Source organism: Bos indicus x Bos taurus, chromosome 7 (assembly GCF_003369695.1).
Source record: "Bos indicus x Bos taurus breed Angus x Brahman F1 hybrid chromosome 7, Bos_hybrid_MaternalHap_v2.0, whole genome shotgun sequence".
NCBI classification, from domain to species: domain Eukaryota; kingdom Metazoa; phylum Chordata; class Mammalia; order Artiodactyla; family Bovidae; genus Bos; species Bos indicus x Bos taurus.
Genome location: NC_040082.1, coordinates 58,872,789 through 58,895,702, shown reverse-complemented (window position 1 = coordinate 58,895,702; position 22,914 = coordinate 58,872,789). Strand labels below are relative to the sequence as shown.

Here is a 22,914-nt window from a genome sequence, read left to right as displayed (position 1 = left end):
CCAGAAGACACTCAAATGTACCTCCCAAATATCTTTTCCCTCTTCCCCCCATATGTAGCCACAGCTTTAATTTTATAGCTGATTAATTTTTACTTCTTGAATTTTTCTAAATGGAATTGCACAAAATGTGTTGTATGTGTGCTTGTGTTTCTGTGTTCATATTTATCATTCACTATTCTGTGAAGTCATCCATATTGCCTTAAGTACTTGGAGTTAATTTATTATCTCTAATAGTTTTTTTCTTTCTTTAGTATGTTTTAGGAATAGGGTATGTGTTACTCTGTTGAGAATTTCACATTGTTTCTCTTTGTATCTATTTTACCTAATGCTGCCATCAGTATATTTGTAAAATTTTCAATGCCTATTTACAAACTTTTCTGTATTATTTAGCTAAGATGGAGATTAGTGGAACATAGGCTCTGTACTTATCTTCTCCTTTAATTGATTAGTTAAGTTGCTCAATCATGTCTGACTCTTTGTGACCCCCATGGACTACAGCAAGCCAGACTTCCCTGTCCTTCACCAGGTCCCAGAGCTTGCTCAAACTCATATCCATTGAGTTGGTGATGCCATCCAACCAGCTCATCATCTGTCTTCCCCTTCTCCTCCTGCCCTCAATCTTTCCCAGCATCAGGGTCTTTTCAAATGAGTCAGCTCTTCGCATCAGGTGGCTAAAGTATTGGAGTTTCAGCTTCAGCATCAGGACTGAATATTCAGGACTGATTTCCTTTAGGATTGATTGGTTTGATATCCTTGCAGTCCAAGGGACTCTCAAGAGTCTTCTCCAACACCACAGTTAAAAAGCATCAATTCTTCCGTGCTCAGCTTTCTTTATAGTCCAATTCTCACATCCATACATGACCACTGGAAAAACCATAGCTTTGATTAGACGGACCTTTGTTGGCAGGGTAGTGTCTTTGCTTTTTAATATGCTCACCAGGTTGGTCATAGATTTTCTTCCAAGGAGCAAGCGACTTTTAATTTCATGGCTGCAGTCACCATATGCGGTGATTTTGGAGCACCCCAAAATAAAGTCTCTCACTGTTTCTATTGTTTCCCCATCTATTTGCCATGAAGTGATGGGACCAGATGCCATGATCTCAGTTTTCTGAATGTTGAGTTTTAAGCCAACTTTTTCACTTTGATCTTTCACTTTCATCAACAGGCTCTTGAGTTCTTCTTTGCTTTCTGCCATAAGGGTGGTGTCATCTGCGTGTCTGAGGTTATTGATATTTCTCCTGGCAATCTTGATTCCAGCTTGTACTTCATCCAGCCTGGCATTTCGCATGATGTACTCTGCATATAAGTTAAATAAGCAGGGTGACAATATACAATGTTGACGTACTCCTTTCCCAATTTGGAACGAGTCTGTTGTTCCATGTCTGTTTCTATCTGTTGCTTCTTGACTTGCATACAGATTTCTCAGGAGGCAGGTCAGGTGATCTGTTTTTCTCATCTCTTTAAGAACTTTCCACATTTTGTTGTGACCACATAATCAAAGGCTTTGGCGTAGTCAATAAAGCAGAAATAAATGTTTTTCTGGAACTCTTGCTTTTTCTGTGATCCAACGGATGTTGGCAATTTGATCTCTGTTTCCTCTGCCTTTTCTAAATCCAGCTTGAACATCTGGAAGTTCATGGTTCACATACTGTTGAAGCCTGGCTTGAAGAATTTTGAGCATTACTTTGCTAGTGTGGGAGATGAGTGTAATTGTATGGTAGTTTGAACATTCTTTGGCATTGCCTTTCTTTGGGATTGGAATGAAAACTGACCTTTTCCAGTCCTGTGACCACTGCTGAGTTTTCCAAATTTGCTGGCATATTGAGTGCAGCACTTTCACAGCATCATCTTTTAGTATTTGAAATAGGTCAGCTGGAATTCCATCACCTCCAGTAGCTTTGTTTGTAGTGATGCTTCCTAAGGCCCACTTGACTTCACATTCCAGGATGCCTGGCTCTAAGTGAGTGGTCACACCATCGTGGTTATCTGGGTCATGAAGATCTTTTTTGTATAGTTCTTCTGTATATCCTTGCCACCTCTTCTTAATCTCTTCTGCTTCTGTTTAGGTCCATACCATTTCTGTCCTTTATTGTACCCTTGGTATCACTAATTGATAGTGTCAATCAATTGGTATCTTTAATTGATGTCAATTCCCCAAATGCTTTTACCTGTTCACACTTTTGCTAGTTCTGTATGAGTTTCAGTTGCTCGTCATCATCTGGAAAACTTGGCATTGTTAATTTACATTGTTGCCATTTTGCTAGATGTGCTTATGTTTCCCAATTTGTAATTGAGGTTGAGCACATTTTTGTATTATTATTGGCCATTTTAATATCCTATTCTGTGCAATAACTGTTCAAGTCTTCTGCCTATTTTCCTATTCTGTTATATTCTTCTACTGTTTTTTAAATTAATTTTTTGCTGTACCGGGTTTTCATTGGTGCACCTAGGGTTTCTGGTGAGGGGGGCTACTCTCTAGTTGTAGTGTATGAGCTTCTCATTGTACTGGCTTCTCTTGCTGGAGAGTAAAGCCCTAGAGCACTAGGGCTTCAGTAGTTGCGGTACACGGGCTTATTTGCCCTGTGTCATGTAGAATCTTCCTGGACCAGAGATCCAACTCACATCCCCTGCATTGGCAGGCAGACTTTCAACTCTGGACTACCAAGGAAGTTCCTTCTACTTCTTTGTGAAAAGTTTTATGTTCTGGATATGACCCCTTTCTTGATTTTCTGCATTGTTCCACACTGTGACTTGTCTTTTCATTCTTTTGTCATTTGGTGAATAGAAATTTTCATTTTAGTTAAGTTCAACTTATCATTTTTTTCTTCTTGATTCTATCCTCTGAAGATAATTTCTTGTGTCTTTTGTTTTCTTGTTCACGTTCATATGCAATTAATTTTAATTTTTTGTCTTTGCTGAGACCCAAGGATCAAGCTTAACTTTTACCAAACATGTTCAGCTGAGGCAAGACCATTAAAAATAATTAGTTCCACAGTTGTTCCTTATATAACCATAGTCTTTTTGCTTTTGTTTTTCTAATCAATTTGACTGTTTTTTCCATTAATGTCATGCTGTCTCTTTAATTCAACCTAGATTTGTATATTAATTCCATAAAAACAACTTGGTGAGGTATTGATTTGAATTGTATTGTATCTATTGAGATAATAGATAATTATCCTGATAATTTTGTCAGGATAATTAGCTATATTAGCCTGATAATTCTGTATTGAGTTCTGGGCATTGTACATGAAACCAGCTGACATCTTTACAATCATGAGACATTCACTTCATGAGCATGCTCTGTTTATCTAAATAACCTACAATGGTTCTTAATATTTTATAATTTCCTGTGTAGAGGTCCTATTCATCTTTCATAAGATTTATTCTTAGATAATTGCCATTTGTTATCATAATAAATATCAGCTCTAAGTTTAAATTATTTTCTTTAATCATGGTACATATGAGGAAATTCCCTGGTGGTCTAGTGGTTAGGACTCTGTGCTTTCCTTCCTGAGGGCCCAGATCCCTGGTTGGGGAACTAAAGAAGAAATTATTTTATATTTTTTTTAGTGGTGGTAAAGAATTCTCTAATATTTGGTATATGAGAAATATGCTTATTTTGCCAGCACTTCTGAAAAATAGTTTTGTTGAGTATCAAGTTCTGAGTTGTAACTTATTTCCCCCCACCCCATTGCTTTTAAGATGACATTCCATAGTCTTTTGAGAAGACAGCTGTCAAGTTTATTGTTCAGGTAGTAAAACCTTTTTTCCCCTGTCCAGCTGGTTTGTAAAATTTTTCTTTATTTTTTACTTTCAAGGGCTTTATGTTCAGTTTTAGTTTTCTTTGATTTTTATCTTGTTTGCAGTTTTTAAAGCTTCTTGAATATGTGGTTTGATGTCTTTCATCAGTATAGGAAAAATTCCAGCAGTCTGCCTTCGAATATTCCTTCTGCCTCATGTTTTTCTCTCTTTCTCTTCTTTAAGTCAAGGAATAGGTGTGTTAAATCTTTTCACCATATCTCTTGTATCTTCTATGCCCCCGTCTATTTTTTCAGCATCATTTTTGCTATTACCTGAAGGATATTTTTATTCTGACCAATCTTATACTATAGCAAATTCCTCTTCTTATTAAGTCATCAATTGAATCTAAACATTGATTATTATCTTTCTGGTGAAATAATTTATTATGTATTTATTTTGGTACCTTAATTACAGTTTATTTATGGTCTGTCATATCAGTGTAATAATTGGATCATCTGTGTGTGGGTTTTATTGTTCATTTTTTCTCATGATTCTCTTTATTGGTAAGCCTGATAATTTTGTATTGAGTTCTGGGTATTGTACATGAGAAGCTGTAACTATTCTAGATGTAGTTATATTACTCTATAGATGGATAAAGAGTTTATAAATACCTGATAGATATGCATTTAGAAATTTATGGAAAAGTCTGAATTGAGGTAATATTTTATATCTTTTCCTTTTTTATCTACTACAATGATGTCTGTTATTACAAATCTTCTGAAGATTTTATTTTTATCTCTTCTACTTAACCCAAGGTCTATTTTGTAGTCTCATACAAAGTTAGTAGAATAAGGGTTTTGTACTTTATTTTAACCCTTTTTCTGTCCTCCTTTCCTCTTTCCTTTGTTCCTAAGACCCAAGCGTACTGAATTTTTTTATTTTTTGCTGTTTAGTTTCCCTCCTCCTTTCTCATCCTGGATATTTACTAATGCTCTAATAATCTTGCATCTCATCACGTTTCCACTCACTTGACCTGGAATTTTAAAAGATATGACCTCAGAGATTGTAATTTCTTTCAATTTAATAAAGACTGAATTGTGGCCTGGAGACACACAAAAAAATTGGGGCCACATGAATATTAATATGAATGTATAGAATAGAACCAAAAGTGCTTAAATTTAGCTCATTGTCTCTTTCCACTTTTAAATGAGCTCATTTGGGAAAAATGAAGGCAATAGGATTGTGAGTAAAAACTATGCTTAATTTAGCTTCCTTATTCCCTCATAGGTACTTTAAAATTTACTCTCAGGTCTCCTCAGAATGTGTATATAACATAAATATTTTAGCACAATATTTTGTTGGGAGGTTGAACCATTACAAAAGTAATGTAAAAATATGTACCATATGCATATTATGTGAGGTAACTGGATAAATTATTTTCTACATATAATTAAACTTTTTGTTCATATTTGATGCAGGAGGATGAACTGTTTACAAACCTTTAAAAGATTGCTTCAGTTTCACCTGTTATATCTCAACAGTGTGGTAGACTTACATAATTTTCTACACATAGGTGAGAAATATAGCTTATTAAAATTTTATTCTGGAGTTTTGTAGGAAATGAAAGTCATCTAGACTCCAGTACTAAATTAAATTTTCTAGTGTACTGTTTTCCTGAATGTTCCTCAGTAAATTAAGCAGAGATACCTCAAAATACTATTTGGTTTCCTTAATCTAAATTCATTGTCAGGAAAGGAGTCTTAGTTTTGCCATGGGGCATACATAAGTATAACTGAAAATTTTCCAGAAACTATGTAGTAATAAGCTATAATATTTAATTGAAAGAATGGATTGGAAAAAGATTTAAAGAATTTCCTCTACTTATAGATTTCATGGAATTACAAGTAAAGAGACTACACTTGTTGAAAAAATAACCTCCAAAACAAGAGTTGAGCAATGAAAGACAAATGCAAAGGATAATTTTAAAACTCTGCAATCTAAAAGATATGAAGACAGTTCAAAAGCCAAGAGGCTTATTTTCTCTTGTATATATTTATGTGAAAAAATTACAAGCTGAAAGAAGCATATGATACTATTGATGGCATTTTCTCCATTAAGTATATTTTTTAAAGTTTTAAATATTTACTGAAAATATTCTGTAAAATACTATGCATACATTGTTAATATCACACTATCAGTTGGCTTTCAAATACTTAATATTTACTTTTCTCAACAGTAAATTTTTAATTGTAATTTTGTAGATCCACATCAATCATGGTTTCATAATAGAAGGTGAATCAACATTAACTGATGATATTTTCAACTCAGATATTATAATTTTTTCTTATTATATATTAAAATACTTTAAATTATCCTTGTAAGTGACTCTTAGATAAATAGCTCTGAAATTTGATTACTGTTTAGCTTTTTTAGTGTTTGGATGTTCTGAATGCTAAGAAATCTTTCAAAAACTAAAGGAAATGATAAGTGTACTCTTAAAGATTGTATCAGAAACAAAGTCAGTAACATTATCTGATGTCCTTACATTACTGTTTTTTTTTTTTTTTTTTGTGTAATAAAGTTTTATTAAAGTATAAAGGAGATAGAGAAAGCTTCTGACATAGGCATCAGAAGGGGGCAGAAAGAGTACCCTACATTACTGTTTTGAATACTGAGAAGCAAGTTAATTTCAATTGACTTTGTATTTTCTAGTAATCTTATTTCTTTCCAAGCTAGTTTTTATAGTATCACTTTTCCATATTTGCTTTATACATGGACACATAATACATCTAATTCCACATATGACTTATACCATCATTAAAAAATGTGTTTGGAGTTTATGCTTTACATGTAAAGCATTAAGTAATAGAATTATTGATTTCTTGGCCCCTCTTATATTCACAAGCAAAGATGATTTTTTAATATTTAAGGAATATAAGCATCTGAATGCAGAGTTCCAAAGAATAACAAGGAGAGATAAAAAAGCCTTCCTCAGCAATCAATGCAAAGAAATAGAGGAAAACAACAGAATGGGAAAGACTAGAGATCTCTTCAAGAAAATTAGAGATACCAAGGGAACATTTCATGCAAAGATGGGCTCAATAAAGGACAGAAATTCTATGGACGTAACAGAAGCAGAAGATATTAAGAAGAGGTGGCAAGAATACACAGAAGAACTGTACAAAAACATCTTCATGACCCAGATAATCATGATGGTGTGATCATTCACCTAAACCCAGGCATCCTGGAATGTCAAGTCAAGTGGGCCTTAGGAAGCATTACTACGGACAAAGCTAGTGGAGGTGATGGAATTCCAGGTGAGCTATTTCAAATCCTGAAAGATGATGCTGTGAAAGTGCTACACTCAATATGCCAGCAAATTTGGAAAACTCAGCAGTGGCCACAGGACTGGAAAAGGTCAGTTTTCATTCCAATCCCAAAGAAAGGCAATACCAAAGAATGCTCAAACTACCACACAATTGCACTCATCTCACACACTAGTAAAGTAATGCTCAAAATTCTCCAAACCAGTATTCAGCAATACATGAATCATGAACTTCCAAATGTTCAAGCTGGATTTAGAAAAGGCAGAGGAACCAGAGATCAAATTGCCAACATCCGCTGGATCATCGAAAAAGCAATAGAGTTCCAGAAAAACATCTATTTCTGCTTTATTGACTATGCCAAAGCCTTTGACTGTGTGGATCACAATAAACTGTGGAAAATTCTGAAAGAGATGGGAATACCAGACCACCTGACTTGCCTCTTGAGAAACCGATATGCAGGTCAGGAAGCAACAGTTAGAACTGGATGGAACAACAGACTGGTTCCAAATAGGAAAAGGAGTACATCAAGGCTATATGTTGTCACCTTGCTTATTTAACTTATATGCAGAATACATCATGAGAAACGCTGGGCTGGAAGAAGCACAAGCTGGAATTAAGATTGCTGGGAGAAATATCAATAATATCAGATATGCAGATGACACCACTTTTATGGCAGAAAGTGAGGAGGAACTAAAGAGCCTCTTGATGACAGTGAAAGAGGAGAGTGAAAAAGTTGGCTTAAAACTCAACATTCAGAAAACGAAGATCATGGCATCCAGTCCCATCACTTCATGGGAAATAGATGGGGAAACAGTGGAAACAGTGTCAGACTTTATTTTTCTGGGCTCCAAAATCACTGCAAATTGTGATTGCCTCCATGAAATTAAAAGACGCTTACTCCTTGGAAGGAAAGTTATGGCCAACCTAGACAGCATATTAAAAAGCAGAGACATTACTTGGCCAACAAAGGTCCGGGCTTTTCAAGGTCTAGTCAAGGCTATGGTTTTTCCAGTGGTCATGTGTGGATGTTAGAGTTGGACTGTGAAGAAAGCTGAGCGCCGAAGAATTGATGCTTTTGAACTGTGGTGTTGGAGAAGACTCTTGAGAGTCCCTTGGACTGCAAGGAGATCCAACCAGTCCATCCTAAAGATCAGTCCTGGGTGTTCATTGGAAGGACTGATGCTGAAGCTGAAACTCCAGTACTCTGGCCACCTCATGCAAAGAGTTGACTCATTGGAAAAGCCCCTGATGCTAGGAGGGATCGGGGGCAGGAAGAGAAGGGGACGACAGAGGATGAGATGGCTGGATGGCATCATCGACTCAATGGACATGAGTTTGGGTGAACTCTGGGAGTTGGTAGTGGACAGGGAGGCCTGATGTGCTGTGATTCATGGGGTCGCAAAGAGTTGGACACAACTGAGCGACTGAACTGAACTGAGGGAGTATATACTTAAGTAGAATGTTAAACTTTTTTAAGAGGAAAAGTAGGTTTGTTTTATATTGGCCATATTTATTAAGTGAAGTCCAAGTCCGTGTAGCAAATAAAATGGAGCAGTAGAATGAGATGAAATTAACAGAGTTAACTTGTTAATAATGTGATTTCTTTCCATGTTTCAATTTTTACTGGAACTCAAATATTTTATAGAATAATATATCTCACAAACAACATTAGGATTTTGATTTGCTACATAAAAGAAAATATATGTGCTTTCACAATTTATATCAATCTGATTTATCAGTAATAGCAACTTGAAGAAATGCTTGTCTGTATGCTGTCCTGTGCTAGATGTATTAAGTTGCAAATAGTGTCATGTCCACATTACAGTTTTTGAGTTAACACTAAAAGTAAGTAGGTAATATAAAGAAAAAGGAAATCAATAAATTTTCATCAATTTGAAAATCAGACTTCCAAATGGAATGCAGATACGAATTCTATTCACATAGCTTGTTACTTTGAAAATAACATTACAAAAGCCAATATTAAATATTGCAAATAGGAATATAAACTTGTTTTATGAGTGATATAAAGACTAATATACAAACATCCCATCAAAATAGTAGAGAAAAAAATAGGTAATTTTAGTAAGTAATATTTAAATACAGAAAGATATAAAAAATCTAAAACTTTTAAAGTCCATTAGGAACTATACAAACCCTAAATATACAGAATAGGCCAATACAAATCATTCTAGTAAAGATTGGGTGTCACAACTTGAGTAGTATTGATCCTGCAGTATTTTACTTAAATTTGATACATTTTATTAAAAATTTAATTATATATTTGATTAGAGATAAGGAATATAATGAGACGTTGAAACTGGGAAATATTTAACGAATGTAATGTAAATAAAGCATAACAAAGTAAAATAACTCCCCTTTCCTCCACATGATGGCGCTGGAAACCGCAAGTTTAGTGTTTTTCTTTTTTTAAACAACAAAGGAATACAGAGAGTTTATTTTCCTGAGAAAGGAAAAGAGCCACTCCATTTTTTCACTCTGCTGCTGAAGCATAAAAGGTGAGCAAATACAAAATTGTATAAAATTGGGAATTAAATTTCCAAGAGCTATATGGTAGTGCAATAGGTATTTGAAAGTTGATACAAATTTGCGATGGTATATTCTCAGAGAAAAAGTCCAGGATCTCAGCGTCTGCTGCTATCGCTTCTGCTCCTCGTAGCCTGGGAGTCGGGGAGTGGCCAGGTCCAATACTCTGTTTCCGAGGAGGCCAAACACGGCACCTTCGTGGGCCGCATCGCCCAGGACCTGGGACTGGAGCTGGCAGAGCTGGTGCCTCGCCTCTTCCGGATTGCATCCAAAGGCCGCAGAGACCTTCTGGAGGTAAATCTGCAGAATGGCATTTTGTTTGTGAATTCTCGGATCGACCGGGAGGAGCTGTGCGGGCGGAGAGCGGAATGCAGCATCCACCTGGAGGTGATCGTGGACCGGCCACTGCAGGTGTTCCATGTGGAGGTGGAGGTGAAGGACATTAACGACAACCCGCCAAGGTTCTTGCGACAAGAACAAACACTATTTATACTAGAGTCAAGAAGAGCGGATTCCCGGTTTCCGCTAGAGGGCGCGTCTGATATGGATATCGGAAGAAACGCAGAATTGAGATACAAGTTACAAGCAAATGAGTATTTTGACTTGGATGTTAAAACAAACGAAGAGGAAACAAACTTTTTAGAACTAGTTTTGAAGAAACTAGTAGATAGGGAAGAAATGCAAGAACATCGTTTATTGCTGATTGCAATTGATGGAGGAAAACCTGAACTAACAGGTACAGTTCAGTTATTGATCAATGTTTTGGATGCGAATGATAATGCTCCAGAATTTGATAAATCAGTTTATAATGTCAGATTACTGGAAAATGCACCGAATGGGACACTTGTTATTAAACTGAACGCCTCAGATGCAGATGAGGGTATTAATAAGGAAATAATGTATCTCTTTAACAACCTTGTTCTTGACAATGTAAAATCTAAATTTGCGATCAATTCTAATAGTGGGGAAATAATAGTTACAGGAAAACTGGATTACGAAGACTGTAATTTATATGAAATTAATATTGATGCTGTTGATAAAAGTTCATTCCCATTAACTGGACACTGCAAAGTAATAGTGAAATTGCTGGATGAAAATGATAATATCCCAGAGATGGTCATAACCTCCCTATCTCTGCCTGTGCAAGAGGACGCTCCACTGGGCACTGTCATTGCCCTGATCAGTCTATCAGACCTCGACTCTGGTGCCAACGGACAGATCACCTGCTCTGTGACGCCTGATGTTCCTTTTAAGCTGGTGTCCACTTTCAAAAATTACTATTCATTGGTGCTGGACAGCGACTTGGATCGTGAGCGCCTGGCGAACTATGATGTGGTGCTGACTGCGAGAGATGGGGGCTCGCCTGCCTTGTCCACCACGACCAGCGTGTCCGTGGAGGTAGCCGACGTGAACGACAATGCACCCGCGTTCACGCAGCCAGAGTACACCGTATTCGTGAAGGAGAACAACCCGCCTGGCTGCCACATCTTCACCGTGTCGGCGCGAGACGCGGACGCGCAGGAGAACGCGCTGGTGTCCTACTCGCTGGTGGAACGACGCGTGGGCGAACGCGCGCTGTCGAGCTACGTGTCGGTGCACGCGGAGAGCGGCAAGGTGTATGCGCTGCAGCCGCTGGACCACGAGGAGCTGGAGCTGCTGCAGTTCCAGGTGAGCGCGCGCGACGCGGGCGTGCCGCCCCTGGGCAGCAACGTGACGCTGCAGGTGTTCGTGCTGGACGAGAACGACAACGCGCCTGCACTGCTGCCGCCCGGGTCAGGCAGAGGACCCAGCGCGGTGAGCCAGGTGGTGGCGCGGTCGGTGGGCGCGGGCCACGTGGTGGCGAAGGTGCGCGCGGTGGACGCGGACTCGGGCTACAACGCGTGGCTGTCGTACGAGCTGCAGCCGGCGGGGGGTGGCGCAAGCAGCCCATTCCGCGTGGGGCTATACACTGGCGAGATCAGCACGACGCGTGCCCTGGACGAGGCGGACGCGCCGCGCCAGCGCCTGCTGGTGCTGGTGAAGGACCACGGCGAGCCGGCGCTGACGGCCACGGCCACCGTGCTGCTGTCGCTGGAGGACAGCGGCCAGGCGCCCAAGGCCTCTTCGCGGGCGTTGTCTGGTGCAGCTGGCGCAGAGACGGCGTTAGTGGATGTGAACGTGTATCTGATCATCGCCATCTGCGCGGTATCCAGCCTGTTGGTGCTCACGCTACTGCTGTACACGGCGCTGCGGTGCTCGGCGCCGCCTAGCGAGGGCGCGTGTGGACCCGGGAAGCCCAGGCTGGTGTGCTCCAACGCAGTGGAGAGCTGGTCTTACTCGCAGGAGAGGCGACAGAGGGTGTGCTCTGGGGAGGGGCCGCCCAAGACCGACCTCATGGCCTTCAGTCCTAGCCTGCCTCAGGGTCCTATCTCTACGGACACAGTGAGTCTCAAAAACCTTATAGAAAATTTTCATTATGTGCTGCTGCTGCTACTGCTAAGTCGCTTCAGTCGTGTCCGACTCTGTGCGACCCCATAGACGGCAGCCCACCAGAATCCCCCGTCCCTGGGATTCTCCAGGCGAGAGTACTGGAGTGGGTTGCCATTGCCTTCTCCAGATTTTCGTTATGTATTTAATATTAAATATTTAATATCCTTTATCTTCTCTTTTCATTTTTAAAGTATGGCTTTATAAGTAGTTATTGTATCCTTTTAGGTATAAATTCTCTTGGTACTAATTAATTTCTCTATACTTACAGTTATGATTAAAATTTACTTTGTTGAAGACAACTGCTTTGCACTATATTGTTTATTTCAGTAACAATGCCCTTTTTATGAGGTTTAAAGGCTTGAGTTAATGAACTGGTTTTCAGTTCACCATAGAAAATGTTTCCATAATTAAATTTTTAGTGAACATTTCAATTTTCAAATTTTAATAAGTGTTATAGGAAGATACTTGTAAGATACATTCTTGGTGTTTTCATTTATTGTCAACGTCCAGTATTGTAACTACATAGAAATATTGTAACATGTCGTGTCAACTTGCTCTTTTTTCCTCCACTGACTATCCATTATTTGGTTTTGTTGGTTTGCTTGATTTTGTTCGTTTGTGGTGGGTCTTCTTTGCTGCCCTTGGCCTTTCTCTAGTTTCTGAGAGTGCTACCTTCTAGTTGTGGTGCGCAGGCTTCTCACTGCTATGGCTTCTCTTGTTGCGGAGCATGGGCTTTAGGATGTGCCAACCTTAGTAGTTGCGACTAGAGAGCTGTTTAGCGTGGGTTCAGTAGTCATGGCCCACAGGCTTACTTACTCCAGGGCAGGTTCTTAACCACTAGAACACCAGGGAAGCCCCTATTTGAGAAATTTCATTCAGTTCAGTTCAGTCGCTCAGTCATGTCTGACTCTTTGTGACCCCATGAATCACAGCATGCCAGGCCTCCCTGTCCATCACCAACTCCCGGAGTTCACTCAGACTCACGTCCATTGAGTCGGTGATGCCATCCAGCCATCTCATCCTCTGTCGTCCCCTTTTCCTCCTGTCCCCAACCCCTCCCAGCATCAGAGTCTTTTCCAATGAGTCAACTCTTTGCATGAGGTGGCCAAAGTACTGGAGTTTCAGCTTTAGCATCAGTCCTTCCAAGGAACACCCAGGGCTGATCTCCTTTAGAATGGACTGGCTGGATCTCCTTGCAGTCCAAGGGACTCTCAAGAGTCTTTTCCAACACCACAGTTCAAAAGCATCAATTCTTCAGTGCTCAGCTTTCTTCACAGTCCAACTCTCATATCCATACATGACCACTGGAAAAACCATAGCCTTGACTAGATGGACCTTTGTTGGCAAAGTAATGTCTCTGCTTTTCAATATGCTATCTAGGTTGGTCATAACTTTCCTTCCAAGGAGTAAGCGTCTTTTAATTTCATGGCTGCAGTCACCATCTGCAGTGATTTTGGAGCCCCCCAAAATAAAGTCTGACACTGTTTCCACTGTTTCCCCATCTATTTGCCATGAAGTGATGGGACCAGATGCCATAATCTTCGTTTTTTGAATATTGAGTTTTAAGCCAACTTTTTCACTCTCCTCTTACACTTTCATCAAGAGGCTTTTGAGTTCCTCTTCACTTTCTGCCATAAGGGTGGTATCATCTGCATATCTGAGGTTATTGATATTTCTCCCGGCAATCTTGATTCCAGCATGTGCTTCTTCCAGCCCAGTGTTTCTCATGATGTACTCTGCATATAAGTTAAATAAGCAGGGTGACAGTACACAAATTGAATTAGTGTTTCTAGTAATATTTGTGCATTGAATGACTCTTTTAAGTCTTGTTAAATGTTAGCCTTGGCATATTCATGGTGAGTTTGATATTTATAATTTAAAATTTTTAGCTCTAGTGGCTTAATTTTATTCATTTTTATTATAAAATATATTTCATGATTTAAAATGTTTTAAATGTGTCCATTCCACCTCCAACATCAAGCCACTTAATCAGTTCAGTTCAATTCAGTCACTCAGTTGTGTCTGACTCTTTGCAACCCCATAGATTACAGCACGCCAGGCCTCCCTGTCCATCACCAACTCCTGGAGTCCACTCAAACTCATGTCCATAGAGTTGGTGAGGCCATCCAACCATCTCATCCTCTGTCTTCCCCTTCTCCTCCTGCCTTCAATCTTTCCCAGCATCAGGGTCTTTTCCAATGAGTCAGTTCTTCTCATCAGGTAGCCAAAGTATTGGAGTTTCAGCTTCAACATCAGTCCTTCCAATGTATATTCAGGACTGATTTCCTTTAGGATGGACTTGTTGGATCTCCTTGCAGTCCAAGGGACTCTCAAGAGTGTTCTCCAACACCATAGTTCACAAGCATCAATTCTTCAGTGCTCAGCTTTCTTTATAGTCCAACTCTCACATCCATACATGACTACTGGAAAAACCATAGCTTTAACTTGTTGGCAAAGTAATGTTTCTGCTTTTTAATATGCTGTCTTTGTTGGTCATAGCTTTTCTTCCAGGGAGCAAGTGTCTTTTCATTTCATGGCTGTAGTTACCATCTGCAGTGATTTTGGAGCCCCCCCCCAAAATAAAGTCTCTCATTGTTTCCATTGTTTACAGATCACATAACTGTTGAAGCCTGGCTTGGAGAATTTTGCGTATTACTTTGCTAGTGTGTGAGATGAGTGCAATTGGGCAGTAGTCTGAACATTTTTTGGCATTGACTTTCTTTGGGATTGGAATGAAAACCGACCTTTTCCAATCCTTTGGCCACTGCTGAGTTTTCCAAATTTGCTGGCATATTGAGTGCAGCACTTTCTCAGCATCATCTTTTAGGATTTGAAATAGCTCAACTGAAATTCCATCACCTCCACTAGCTTTGTTCATAGTGATGCTTCCCAAAGCCCACTTGATTTCACATTCCCGGATGTCTGGCTCTAGTCCAATGATCACACCAGTGTGGTTATCTGGGTCATGAAGATCTTTTTTGTTTAGTTCTTCTGTATATTCTTGCCACCTCTTAATATCTTTTTCTTTCTGTTAGATCCATACCATTTCTGTCCTTTATTGTGCCCATGTTTGCATAAAATGTTCCCTTGGTATCTCTTTTTCCTGAAAAGATTTCTAGTCTTTCCCTTTCTATTGTTTTCCTCTATTTCTTTGCATTGATCATTGAGGAAGGCTTTCTTATCTCTCCTTGCTGTTCTTTGGAACTCTGCATTCAGCTGCTTTTATCATTCCTTTTCTCCTTTACCTTCAGTTTCTCTTCTTTTCTGAGCTATTTGTAAGGCCTCCTCAGACAATCATTTTTCCTTTTTGCATTTCTTTTTCTTCAGGATGGTCTTGATCACTGCCTCCTGTACATGAGCCTGTACAAGAACAATCCATAGTTCTTCAGGCACTCTATCAGATCTAATCCCTTGAATCCATATGTCACTTCTACTGTATAATTGTAAAGGATTTGATTTAGGTCATACCTGAATGGTCTAGTGGTTTTCCTTACTTTCTTCAATTTAAGTCTGAATTTTGCGATAAGGAGTTCATGATCTGAGCTACAGTCAGCTCCTGGCCTTGTTTTTGCTGACTGTATAGAGCTTCCTCATCTTTGGCTGCAAAGAATATAATCAATCTGATTTCGGTATTGACCATCTGGTGATGTCCATGAGTAAAGTCTTCTCTTGTGTTGTTGGAAGAGGGTGTTTGCTATGACCAGTGTGTTCTCTTGGAAAAACTCTTTTGTTAGCTTTTGCCGTTCTTCATTTTGTACTCCAAGGCCAAATTTGCCTGTTACTCTAGGTATCTCTTGACCTCTTTTGCATTCCAGTCCCCTATGATGAAAAGGGCATCTTTTTGTGTGTTAATTCTAGAAGGTCTTGTAGGTCTTCATAGAACCAATCAACTTCAGCTTCTTCAGCATTACTGGTTGGGACATAGACTTGGATTACTGTGATATTGAATGGTTTGCCTTGGAAATGAACAGAGATCATTTGGTCGTTTTTGAAGTTGCACCCAAGTATTGTATTTCTGACTCTCTTGTTGATTATGAGGGCTACTCCATTTCTTCTAAGGGATTCTTGCCCAAAGTAGTAGATATAATGGTCATTTGAGTTAAATTCGCCCATTCCAGTCCATTTTAGTTCACTGATTCCTAAAATGTCAGTGTTCACTCTAGCCATCTCCTGTTTGATCACTTCCAATTTACCTTCATTCATGGACCTAACATTCCAGGTTCCTATGCAATATTGTACCTTACAGGATCGGACTTTACTTCTATTACCAGTCACATCCACCACTGGGCATTGTTTTTGCTTTGGCTCCATCTCTTCATTTTTTCTGGAGTTATTTCTCCACTCTTCTCCAGTAGTGTTTTGGGCACCTACCGACCTGGGGAGTTCATCTTTCAGTGTCATTTTTTTTGCCTTTTCATACTGTTCATGGGGTTCTCAAGGCAAGAATACTGAAGTGGTTTGCCATTCCCTTCTCCAGTGGACCACGTTTTGTCAGAACTCTCCACCATATACCTGCTCAAATATTTCAAATGTTCTAATTTCTTGGTTATTCTCCTAGAGAATTTTTTATATACAAATAAACTCTTTTCTTCCACTTTAAAACATAATGTTTGTATTGATTTTCCTTTCCTCATTCATTTAATATAGTTTGTCTATTACTTAAGGAGATTTTTCACTCTTTTTTCTAGTCCATGTTGTCCCATTTTGCAGCTGTATCATAATTCCCAACACCAATGTTAAATGGAGGAATGATTAATTATGCTCTTATTTTTTATTTTTCAATTCACAAATTATTATATTGGTGAGAAATAATTGTGAATTCCCACAGCTGGGAAAATCTTAACTTTTCTTTTTTAGTTAGAAGACATTTGCTTTTATTGTTGCCTTTTGTTTTTAGATTAAAAACTACTGTATGATATAAACATCCCTCTTGACTTTATTGTTTACTAATATATTTTTTTACAACAGAGCCATACATTTTATCTGATATAGGCAATAGTGCTCTTCATATCAAATACAGAGAACTATTTTTCTACACTTTTTGAAAAAACAGTATGGGCTTAGGCAGTAATAAATATTCCACGTTTCATATGACAAAATGCCAATTTCCCTTTTTATTGCTTTTTCTATTTCTATATATTCTCACATATATTTAATTCTTAAATATATTTATAACATATTATTTAAACATTTCTAATACCTCATTACTTTTGGGAAGTCCTATAAATGGAGAAGGCATTCTCATCATTGTGTGAATTTGTAGTTACCAGTTGTCAGCTTTTTAAAAATCAAGTTAATTGAGTTTTGAAATATAAACTCTTTGACTTATAACTAAAATTTTTCTTTGCTGGGGAGGAAGCTGTTAATAAACTTCTTTTTTTCTGTACATAATCTTTTTCCTTGACTAGATGAACTATTTGAGTTAATAACTGAACAAAAATATAAGATATTTCTTATGAGGAGACCAGTATTTCCCTTTTCCAAATTAACTTATTTTGCATATATTATTTCAGTAACATTGTATAATTTTCTACCTGGAGCCAATAAATAGAATTATTGCTACTCTTCCAATTAATCAGATTATATTAGCAACCTTATGGAAATTGCTAGGAACTTCAATAGAAAGAGAAAGTTGATACTTTAACTATGTTAGATGTTGGTATTCAAAGAGACTCTTCATTTAGGGCAGCAATTTATGAAATACCTTAACCACTATAGAAAACTTTCAACTAACAAGACTATATGGCAATATAGATTTTGTCAAGGCTTATCTTCCTGTAAGCAAAGGAATCTTTTGCTTGGGGGGCTTAGTATTGGTTAGCAAATGAACTCTTTACTTACTAAAAATAATTGTAATAGAAAGTCAGTGATAAGAACTACTACTTATCAGTATAAATATTAGATATAGGATATGTTATGTAATTTATGTAAGGTGTTCTCATGTTGGGGATACTTTGTATTACAGTTGTCTGTGAGGATTATACAAGTATATCAGAATTCTGGAGAAGGGTGAGTGTTGGTGTGTGTTTATTTGAAAAATCTTTTTATGACTTTCATTGTATCATTTAGAGAAAGAGTTTAATTATCTACAGTTGATGACAGTAAGGATGAATTCATAGTAAAATTGACATTTTGGTATGACTTTGATATGAGTGGAGCATTTTTTACAGGTAAAGGTGTAGATAATTTTTAAAAATTGAACAAAGATTGTATTGAGGAAGAAGGCAAGTAAGTGATCTATGTTGTCTGCAAAATAGAGATCATATTGGAAAATAGTTAAAAATAACACCAGAAATGTTGGCTTGTGATCACATCTCAGGTCACATAGAAGTGATTCTAACATCTTGGAATTTATTTGTTTAGTGCAATCCAATAAAAGCTGTACCCATGAAGATAAATATGGTGGTATGTGAAAAGACAGATGGGCTATATTACAACTTTGAATAGGACAAGTAGGGGACATGGAGTAATTAAAAAAAAAATCCACAGAGGTGACATGTAAAATGTTAATGCCATTAAATAAAAGGTGAATTTAAGGGTTTGAATTTGAGGAGTATTATTAATTTATCTTCATAACCTTTAAATTGTAATAAAATTATTTTCTGGGAGTTATCAGCATGTATAGGTAAAAATGATTATCACAACCATTGAAAAGAGGAAGGAAGATGTGAATTGGGGAATACCTTCAATAAAAGTCTTGCTTGAAATGTTGGAAGTGGATAAGAACATTTTAATGAAATCATGTAAGAGCTTGAAGTCGAAAGAAAAGGATAAGGTCATTTAGGAGCAGCTGAAGGATCAAAGCAGCAAAGCACAATAGGTAGAAATTCCACAAGATTTTGCAGTGATGGAGAAGTATGCAAAGGAAAACGTTTTGAGGGGGAGACCTAATGGAAGCTGTAGAGAAATTAAGAAATGCTGTAAAGATTATGTTCCCAAATTTTCATCCTCCATTATTAAATAAAAGAAACATTATTAGGAGCAGTTGATGTTCATTGAACAAAGAAAGAACGAACTTTGATCATGTATAAGGTCTTTAAAATTTGGGTAAAATTTTTTACTTTAAAATTACATTCTTTTATCAGAGCAAAATATAATAGCATATCTTGTGACAGAAATATATGCACATGTTCTCTACACAAAATATGGAGGATAATTTGCACTTCTAATTCCCACTTAAACTTTCTAAACTGGTTGATACAGTTTTTACATTACTAGAAGGAAAGTTGTTTCACTCTGAGTATTCTGAACTCTTACTCTAAACTAATAAGGCAAATGAGATATTTATAAACATGAGGAGATTTACTATAAAAGTAAGGCAAAAGACATATATATGTATAATATATATAGCATGAATTCATTTCTTACCCTTTGGAGCCGCATGATGTCGCTGTCTACCATGAATACACGAGCTGTTATTCAAGTCCATTCCTCCCATTATTGCATCCTTCCAAGAGTGCTGAATGATGGCAGTCGCAGAAGAATGGAATTAACAGACTCGGGATCATACAATATTTCATCTTAATGCCTAGACAAGATTTCCTGATGGAAATAAACCAGCAAGTATTTGAAATGGTTATTACATCTGAAGGTCGACTGAGATCCCGGTGTTTGATGCTCTCGCTTCTGCTTCTTGCAGCCTGGGAAGCAGGGAGCGGCCAGGTCCACTACTCGGTCCCGGAGGAGGCCAAACACGGCACCTTCGTGGGTCGCATTGCCCAGGACCTGGGACTGGAGCTGGCGGAACTGGTTCCCCGCCTGTTTCGGGTGGCATCCAAAGGCCGCGGGGACCTTCTGGAGGTAAATCTGCAGAATGGCATTTTGTTTGTGAATTCTCGGATCGACCGGGAAGAGCTGTGCGGACGGAGCGCAGAGTGCAGCATCCACCTGGAGGTGATCGTGGACCGGCCGCTGCAGGTGTTCCATGTGGAGGTGGAGGTGAAGGACATTAACGACAACCCGCCTGTGTTCCCGGTAAAGGAACAAAGAGTGTTGATTTCCGAATCTAGGCTGCCAGATTCTTTGTTTCCACTAGAGGGCGCATCGGATGCAGATGTGGGGTCAAATTCTATTTTAACCTACAGACTCACTTCCAACGAAAATTTCGCACTGGATGTGAAAACAAACAGTGATGACAGTACACAAATTGGGCTCGTGTTAAGGAAATCCTTGGACAGAGAGGAAGTGCCCGAACATAACTTACTCCTCATGGCCACTGACCAAGGCAAACCTGAGCTCACTGGCACTGTTCAGCTGCTGATTACCGTACTGGATGTGAATGACAATGCTCCCAGTTTTGGACAATCTGAATACGAAGTAAAAATCTTTGAAAACTCAGATAACGGAACAATAGTTATCCGAGTGAATGCTTCTGATAGGGATGAAGGAGCGAATGGGGAAATATCATATTCTTTTAATAATCTTGTTCCAGCCACTGTTAGTAACCAGTTTAGAATAGATGCGAATACTGGAGAAATAGTTATTCAAGGGAACTTAGATTTTGAAAATATGAATTTATACAAAATCCGTATTGAAGCGACGGACAAAGGCCACCCTCCCATGGCTGGTCATTGCACCGTTTTAGTGAAAGTCTTGGATAAAAATGATAACGTCCCTCAGATTGCGTTGACTTCCTTATCCTTGCCCGTCCGAGAGGATGCTCAATTAGGTACTGTCATAGCCCTAATTAGCGTGTCCGATCTGGACTCAGGTCCCAATGGGCAGGTGACCTGCTCTCTGACGCCCTATGTTCCCTTCAAACTTGTGTCCACCTTCAAGAATTACTATTCACTAGTGCTGGATAGCATCTTGGACCGAGAAAAGGTGGCTAACTATGAAGTGGTTGTGACCGCAAGGGACCGGGGCTCGCCTTCGCTGTCGGCCACGGCCAGCATGTCCGTGGAGGTGGCCGACGTGAACGACAACGCGCCCGCATTCGCGCAGCCCGAGTACACGGTGTTTGTGAAGGAGAACAACCCGCCTGGCTGCCACATCTTCACCGTGTCGGCGCGAGACGCGGACGCTCAGGAGAACGCGCTGGTGTCGTACTCGCTGGTGGAGCGACGCGTGGGCGAGCGCGCGCTGTCGAGCTACGTGTCGGTGCACGCGGAGAGCGGCAAGGTGTACGCGCTGCAACCGCTGGACCACGAGGAGCTGGAGCTGCTGCAGTTCCAGGTGAGCGCGTGCGACGCGGGCGTGCCGCCCCTGGGCAGCAACGTGACGCTGCAGGTGTTCGTGCTGGACGAGAACGACAACGCGCCTGCACTGCTGCCGCCCGGGTCTGGCAGAGGACCCAGCGCGGTGAGCCAGGTGGTGTCGAGGTCCGTGGGCGCGGGCCACGTGGTGGCAAAGGTGCGCGCGGTGGACTCTGACTCGGGCTACAACGCGTGGCTGTCGTACGAGCTGCAGCCGGCGGCGGGTGGCGCGAGCAGCCCGTTCCGCGTGGGGCTGTACACCGGCGAGATCAGCACGACGCGCGCCCTGGACGAGGCGGACGCGCCGCGCCAGCGCCTGCTGGTGCTGGTGAAGGACCACGGCGAGCCGGCGCTGACGGCCATGGCCACCGTGCTGCTGTCGCTGGAGGACAGCGGCCAGGCGCCCAAGGCCTCTTCGCGGGGGTTGTCTGGTGAAGCTGGCACAGAAACGGCGTTAGTGGATGTGAATGTGTACCTGATCATCGCCATCTGCGCGGTGTCCAGCCTGTTGGTGCTTACACTGCTGCTGTACACGGCGCTGCGGTGCTCGGCGCCGCCCACCGAGGGCGCGTGCGGGCCCGTGAAGCCCAGGCTGGTGTGCTCCAGCGCGGTGGGGAGCTGGTCTTACTCTCAGCAGAAGCAGCAGAGGGTGTGCTCTGGGGAGGGGCCGCCCAAGACCGACCTCATGGCCTTCAGTCCCAGCCTACCAGCCTGTCCAGTAGTGGCGGATATGGGCGAGCATCAGGATTTAAAGGATGACTGTCTTTTCAAAGTAAGTCTGAGTTTTCATAATTAACAGTTGATTTTTAAAAACTGTTTTGATTATTTTCCTTGGGTTTATGTTTAAATTTTCCTATTTCAACCAATTGAGTAATTTTGCATTATATACATCTTTTCTTCTTCGTTAATTATTATAATCTCTGGTTTTTTAAACTTGAGTAGAGTGGAATCAGACATTATTAAAACATCATTCTACATGTCAAGATTTTTGTCTCAAAACTCAAAATTTCCTTAGATAACCATTTGTGATACATTAAAAAATGCATTGGTAGTATTTTTCCTTATTAATATTGTAGACTTTGATTACTTTGCATTTGAACTTCAGGAGAGTTATTTCACACTCATTTTAATTGATATATTATTTCAACATCACTTTATTATAGTTTTATCTTTCAGCTTCCTCCTTCCTTCCTTTCCTTCTATCTCTCTTCTTTGATGCTTCTGTTTAGCCAACACTTTTGATTATCCACTTTGTTTAATGACTGTCTTCATCATATCTTAAATCTATATCCCTTTTTGGGCCTGGTGATTCCAAGAGTCCAAGAGTCTGTAGTGCTCATTTACTGTTGGCCTTTTAAACTATTTAGAGACAAAGTACATAATAATAGTTATCCTGATAACTAATATCCTTCTTTTAAAAATTTTATTTATTTATTGCCTTGCTGGATCTTCATTACTGTGTGGGTTTTTCTCTAGTTTTTGGGAGCAAGGGTGACTCTCTAGCTGTGGAGCATGGGCTTCTCATTGTAGAGGTTTCTCTTGTTGCAGATCACAGGTTCTAGAGCTGGTGGGCTCGGTATTTGCAGCTCCTGGACTCTAGTGCACAGGCTCAATAGTAGTGGTTCATGGGCTTAATTGCT

General features: G+C 39.7%; 1 protein-coding gene across 6 annotated transcripts in view; it reads left to right on the top strand.

Annotated features, from left to right (window-relative positions):
• The window catches only part of LOC113895258 (protocadherin alpha-C2), a 209,969-nt gene that overhangs the window by 15,790 nt on the left and 171,265 nt on the right, over window positions 1-22,914 (top strand). The window contains exon 1 of one of the 6 annotated variants that reach the window (XM_027546235.1): window positions 9,364-12,032. The exons of 4 other annotated variants lie outside the window; for them this stretch is intronic. In XM_027546235.1, the coding sequence (XP_027402036.1) occupies window positions 9,678-12,032 (2,355 nt within the window). In that variant the 5' untranslated portion in view covers window positions 9,364-9,677. Of the gene's footprint in view, window positions 1-9,363; window positions 12,033-19,192; window positions 22,047-22,914 lie in introns of those variants that run through there. One more of the 6 variants, XM_027546221.1, reaches the window with a different exon arrangement.